General features: G+C 36.5%; 1 protein-coding gene across 1 annotated transcript in view; it reads right to left on the bottom strand.

Annotated features, from left to right (window-relative positions):
* The window catches only part of LOC132094819 (neuromedin-S-like), a 5,998-nt gene extending 5,079 nt beyond the window's left edge, over positions 1–919 (bottom strand). The window contains exons 1-2 of the mRNA XM_059499447.1: positions 494–919; positions 1–22 (exon numbers count right to left, since the gene is read on the bottom strand). The exon at positions 1–22 is cut by the window's left edge and continues 31 nt beyond it. Coding sequence (XP_059355430.1) covers positions 1–22; positions 494–560 — 89 coding nt within the window. The 5' untranslated portion in view covers positions 561–919. The remainder of the gene's footprint in view (positions 23–493) is intronic.
* Positions 920–6,937: the final 6,018 nt, after the last annotated feature.

Raw genomic sequence — 6,937 nt, 5'->3', positions numbered from 1 at the left:
GTCAGTGGACTTGGATAGCTTTCTGCAATCATAAAATACAAAGTCAATTATTTAATTTGTTCATTCATTTCCACTGTAAAATATTAAAGTTCTATACCAGACTCAGAGATATCTCTCCCCAAAATCATAAAGCAACTCACACACACAAATAATTCTTAGGGGAATCTTTTAAAAAGGACTTTAACAAAATGCAAGAAAAACTAGATTTTATACAGATATTTACATTTATTTAGACCCTAGTTTTAGACAAAAGTCTGTTGTGATTATAAAAACAACAGAGCCGTCAGGTAGTGCTTCTGAATATATTCAATAGAAAATCAAATAAGGATATAATTTCATCTGTTTGATTCCCTTTAGTATCCTGAAGGGTTACTTCTAAATAAATCTTGATTCTCTATAGGAGTTCTGCACAAGTTAGTCTGCATGATAGTTTCAGAATGAGAAAAGTGCTGAAGTGACTGCTCTGTGGAGTGTTTCTGCTGGAGTTACTCACCCACAGAAGAGCAGAAGATGATGATGAAGAGCACAGAAGAGCAGAAGAGACACGCGGCGCTCCTCATCTCTGGACAGTCACTGCAGGTCAGTCAGCGCCGCTGGAACTACTGAAGAGAAGTGAAGAGAAGTGCTGCTGATGCTGGAGCCATAAAGTCTCTCAGAGCAGCCGACCAATCAGCAGCCAGATACGAGGAGCCAATCATGTGAGGTCCTGCTCTCTTAATGAGGCCTCGAACCCTCCGTGATGACATCACTGCCTACAGATCACACACAGCCTGGAGAACCAAAGGATGCTCTGAGAACCCTGTTATTAAATGCTATTTCTCACTGTATTTTCCCCTGACTGTCGGTTTTTATGCTTTATATTTTACTTTTTTATTTTTTTATTTATTACTCAATCATCTGTTATGATCACTTTGAAATATTTTTTTTGTGAAGCTCTTTAAATGATCATTGTGCATGAAGTGTGTTTTATAAACAAGCTTGCCTCACTAACAGGAAACATTCTAACAACTTTTTACCAACTTTGATTTTTTTTGTCTGTGTTTTTAAGTTATATAAATGTGAATGCAAAACATTCTTAAAGTAATGTTTATGGAATAGTCTTAGAACTTTATTAATATTTGATATATGTTGTACATAATGAGCATACTCGCATTCTAAAGAGAGCACCCAGAAAATGGAGCGCAGCTGGAGGAAAACAAAACTAGAGGTATTTCGTATTGCTTGGCGGGAAAGTAACATATCCTACAGAAAAGCATTAAAAACTGCTAGATCCGATTACTTTTCTCTCTTTTAGAAGAAAACAAACATAACCCCAGGTATTTATTCAATACAGTGGCTAAATTAACGAAAAATAAAGCCTCAACAAGTGTTGACATTTCCCAACACCACAGCAGTAATGACTTTATGAACTACTTTACTTCTAAAATCAATACTATTAGAGATAAAATTGCAACCATTCAGCCGTCAGATACAGTATCACATCAGACAGTGCACTATAGATCCCCTGAGGAACAGTTCCACTCATTCTCTACTATAGGAGAGGAAGAATTGTATAAACTTGTTAAATCATCTAAACCAACAACATGTATGTTAGACCCTATACCATCTAAGCTCCTGAAAGAGGTGCTTCCAGAAGTCATAGATCCTCTTCTGACTATTATTAATTCCTCATTGTCATTAGGATATGTCCCCAAAACCTTCAAACTGGCTGTTATTAAGCCTCTCATCAAAAAACCACAACTTGACCCCAAAGAACTAGTTAATTATAGACCAATCTCGAACTCCCTTTTCTGTCCAAGATACTAGAAAAGGTGGTATCCACACAATTATATTCCTTCTTAGAGAAAAAGGGTATATGTGAGGATTTCCAGTCAGGATTTAGACCGCATCATAGTACTGAGACTGCTCTCCTTAGAGTTACAAATGATCTGCTCTTATCATCTGATCGTGGGTGTATCTCTCTATTAGTTTTATTGGATCTTAGTGCTGCGTTTGACACAATTGACCACAACATTCTTTTGCATAGACTTGAACACTTTGTTGGCATCAGTGGAAGTGCATTAGCATGGTTTAAATCGTACTTATATGACCGCCATCAGTTCGTAGCAGTGAATGAAGATGTATCCTATCGATCACAAGTGCAGTATGGAGTACCTCAAGGCTCAGTACTAGGGCCGCTACTCTTCACGCTTTATATGTTACCCTTGGGAGATATCATCAGGAAACATGGTGTTAGCTTTCACTGTTATGCTGATGATACTCAGCTCTATATTTCAGCCTATGCTCTCAATGTCAAATGCAGAAATGTTAATCCATTCATTTATGACCTCAAGGTTAGATTATTGTAATGCTTTATTGGGTGGTTGTTCTGCACGCTTAGTAAACAAACTACAGCTAGTCCAAAATGCAGCAGCAAGAGTTCTTACTAGAACCAGGAAGTATGACCATATTAGCCCGGTCCTGTCAACACTTAGTTCATTAGAAGAATGGCATCTACGCTAATTTTAGTCTGTTTCTCTCTTGTTCCGAGGTCACCGTGGACACCAGATCCAGTCTGTGTCCAGATCAGAGGGTCACTGCAGTCACCCGGATCCAGTACGTATCCAGACCAGATGGTGGATCAGCACCTAGAAAGGACCTCTACATCCCTGAAAGACAGCGGAGACCAGGACAACTAGAGCCCCAGATACAGATCCCCTGTAAAGACCTTGTCTCAGAGGAGCACCAGGACAAGACCACAGGAAACAGATGATTCTTCTGCACAATCTGACTTTGCTGCAGTCTGGAATTGAACTACTGGTTTCGTCTGGTCAGAGGAGAACTGGCCCCCCAACTGAGCCTGGTTTCTCCCAAGGTTTTTTTCTCCATTCTGTCACCGATGGAGTTTCGGTTCCTTGCCGCTGTCGCCTCTGGCTTGCTTAGTTGGGGACACTTCATCTACAGCGATATCGTTGACTTGATTGCAAATAAATGCACAGACACTATTTAACTGAACAGAGATGACATCACTGAATCCAATGATGAACTGCCTTTAACTATCATTTTGCATTATTGACACTGTTTTCCTAATGAATGTTGTTCAGTTGCTTTGACGCAATGTATTTTTTTAAAGCGCTATATAAATAAAGGTGACATTGACATTGACTTTGATAATAAAGTGTGTAGAATGTTGAAGAAATGTTTTTGTAACCTTAAAATTACATTATAATAATGAAAGAAAACTGGATATTTCAACATTTTAGAAACATTTTGAAGCAATTTTCCTGCAAAGTTTTCATAACTTTTAACATTTGCTAAAAAAAAATGTTTTCTTGGTTATATGAACGTTAAGTGAACATTCCATATCATCATTCTGCAAACATTCTGGAAATGTTACTTTTGAATCTTCTGTAACAGAACAGATCTAGTAACATTTAAAAAAACACTGAGGAGCACCTAAATTAAATCTCTATAAACAAATAAAGAACATTTTTGTGCTAACTTTGAACAAATGTTCTATTAACATTACTGGAAGAACGTTTGTTAACACTGAAATATTTCCTGTGAGCTGAGAATCTATACAGCGTTTCCACAGACTGTAGATTAGATGTAAATTGACACTAACAAGTAATGTACTGTAATTATTAATGACTTCAGATGCACTGCCAGTCAAACCTCTTTAAACAGTAAGATCTTTAATGGTTTTAAAAATCAAAATCATCATATTTTCATGATTTCTGAAGATCATGTGACACTGAAGACTGGAGGAATGATGCTGAAAATACAGCGGAGCATCACAGAAATACATTACACTTTAACACAGATTCACACAGAAAACAGATGATTTAAATAATTTTTTTTTTTCAAAATGTTACTGTTTTTACTGTACTTTGGGAAACTGTCCACTTTACTCAGAAACTGAGGGAACATGACGCTTCTGTTTTTTATTCTGTTTACTCATCTGCTAAATTGTAGGGAGTTCAGTGTTTAAATTTAAAAGTCTATCATTCATCATTCATCATGTTCTACATTTGACTTGATAAAGTGAATGGGAAGAGAAAGATATTAAGAAGGCATAGAGAAATGACTGAGACTATATATAACCAGAACAGCCTCGCTGGACATCAGAGAGGAGAAACAACACATGCACCTGTTCCACACTCAATCAACCACTGCACCGATGGCCATCACTAAATAGCTCCAATAACAATCAGGAATAATGTGTGGATTCGTCACGCTGCTGGAACTGGTTCATCTGTAACCGGTGAAACACAGGTTCCTCTGCTGACCGTGTCTGTCTCTGAGCCATCGATAAATCATTACACAGTGGATTATCACCAGACCTATGTGACATTCACCTTTTCCATTGACTCAGAGCTTCACTCAGTTCATTTAACACTAGCCTCCTGTGCACTCGAGAGCTTCAGCTTACCGTCATCGAGCAGAGGATTGTGGGTAGATTCATAATTGGGTTATTGTATTTTATCATCGTTCAGAAGGCAGCATTCATTCGTGTGTCTGCTTTCAGAGATTTATAGAGTTAATAACTTGCACATTAAAGACATGCTGAAGTGAGTTAATGCTGAAGTGAGTTAACTTTTTTTCTTTATTTGCAGATAAACACATATTAGATGTTGTTGTGATATATTAACCCATATGAACACAGTTATGTCTCAGTCAATACGGGCAAAACCATTTTTTTCCTGCATTGGTTAGTTTTGAGATTTTGGTCTATTATTTCCTGTTTTCTTTCAGACTAGAAGAGAAATACACAGTGATGTTTTTATTACATTGCATTTGATCTAGTTGCATCTGTAGATTTCAATTCCAATCCATATCTTTAAAGAGCATTTTCTTTTACAAACACTAAACTGTACGGTTTTACTCCAAAGGTTTCCTCATATATCAAAAAAATTAAAAAATAATCAAAATGTGTTGTTAACAGCATTTCTGATTAGAAAACCTTAACACTAATATGGCAACAATATTAAACCAGAATTATGAACCTGGCTTTATCGAATGTTCAGATTTATGTGCTGGAACTGTATGCAAATTAGACAAGGCACATTTAAATAATAATAAGATAATACATATTTAATATATGTACATAATATGTGCCTCATTTGCATATTTAAACAAAACTTGTAATACCAAAAATGCTGGCAATTCTTAATGTAATCAGTCAAGTGGGAAAGTATGGTGATATTAGCTAAAAAAGAACCTTACCCATGGTGTGTACACTGTAAAAAAAAAGTATATATAAATTGTATAATATAAATTTGTAAATTACTTACAAATTGTAATCTTTTACTGATTACAAATTACATACATTTAGAAACGTAATCTGTTGAATTAAACATATTAAGAAATGAATCCAGATGTAATCAGTTACTGCCCAGCACAGCATTTTAAGATAATAAACTACAAATGATTTAACATTACATGCATGTAATTTTACAGTAAACTACTGTTAGATTCAGGGTTACTGAAACTTAGTGACAACTATGAATTACACTCTTCCAAATGGTCCAAACGTGTGTTTTCGCAGTGATGCCATATAAGAACAATTTTTGCTTCTCCAAAGAACCTTTCAATGATCAGTTCTTCAAATAACCTTAAAGAACCTTTTTCCATGTTTAAAGTCCACACATATAATTACAATAAAGAAGCTTTTTGAAAATAAATTTTAAGAGTGCACCATATAGATTATATCAAAAAGCAGTAAAAGGACATTGTCCGTATTTTCCATAAATCTAACATTTTTTACAGTGTGTAAACAGTCCATTGAGACATCTAGAGAGCTCCAACAGAACAAAACAAGTGAAAATAAGCACACGTTTTCATAGAGTATCTTCATCTCGTGCGTGACTCTGCTGTGAGCTTCTGAAGGGCTTTTAAGAGACGAGCTCTTCTCATTCTCCTGAAATGAATAAACACATCGTGCAGCCATAACCACAAAACAACTGCATGGCAAGATGTCACGTTCTCCCCGCTGGCCAATTAAAGTGCAGGCGGATTGACTCGCTCAATGGAAGAACGGTGGAATCCTGCAGGGCTCTGTCCTGGGACCAGTTAGATTCTCCTTATGCCATCTTATTGATTGACAATAAAAGTTGTAGTGGAGTCGTATTATCATCAGAGGAGCTGACGTGCTCCGTGCCACAGATGGCTAGAGAAAGACGAGGGACCAGAGAAGTTCATAAGTGCTTTTACAGACAGAGTAATTGTTATTCTCCACAGCTATGATGCAGTTTGTAATGACGGACCAGCAATCAGATGTCGGACCACCAAGGGCTCGCCAGACTTCTCATTTAAAACGTAAATCCAAAACAGAGGAATTAATTTACTGGAAGCCAATTTGTGCAAGGAAAAGTTTCCTGCATTGTTACTCTGAGGCTTGTTGTTAGTTTCTAAGCTGAGGAGGAGAAATGAGTAAGAGCGATCAAACAAGAGGTGTGAGCTTGTAATCGTGTGAAAGTCTCCGGTCTGGACGGGTTTAACGATGTCAGACTGTTCGGCTGGATGACAGGTGATGACAAACCAACATAACGAGCCGATCAGACGTCAGACAGACGCATCTATGAGAACAGACATATTTAGCATCCCCTCTCTAATAAAGAGATGACTGGAGATCGACGGACAGTTTCAGAGTTTGATAACACCTGATGCATCAGATCAATCCCTGACACATCTACTGCATCATCAGTCATGACATTTATTCTGCATTTCACCAGAATACACTTAAAACGTGCAGGAAACAGTCAAATTATACTAAAACTATGCAGACACATTTAAAATAATATTATATTTTATATTAAATATTTAAATATATTACTCAACCTAGAATTTAAATGAAAACAGACAATATCAAAATAAAAATGAATTCAAAATAGTAAAAAATTTGTAGCTCAGTCATTCTAAAAAAAAAAAAAAAAATTGAAGTGTTGCTATAACTTAT

The sequence above is a fragment of the Carassius carassius genome, chromosome 19 (assembly GCF_963082965.1).
Source record: "Carassius carassius chromosome 19, fCarCar2.1, whole genome shotgun sequence".
Classification (NCBI taxonomy): domain Eukaryota; kingdom Metazoa; phylum Chordata; class Actinopteri; order Cypriniformes; family Cyprinidae; genus Carassius; species Carassius carassius.
Note: the sequence above shows the minus strand (reverse complement) of the source record. Positions and strands in the feature narration are given on the sequence as shown.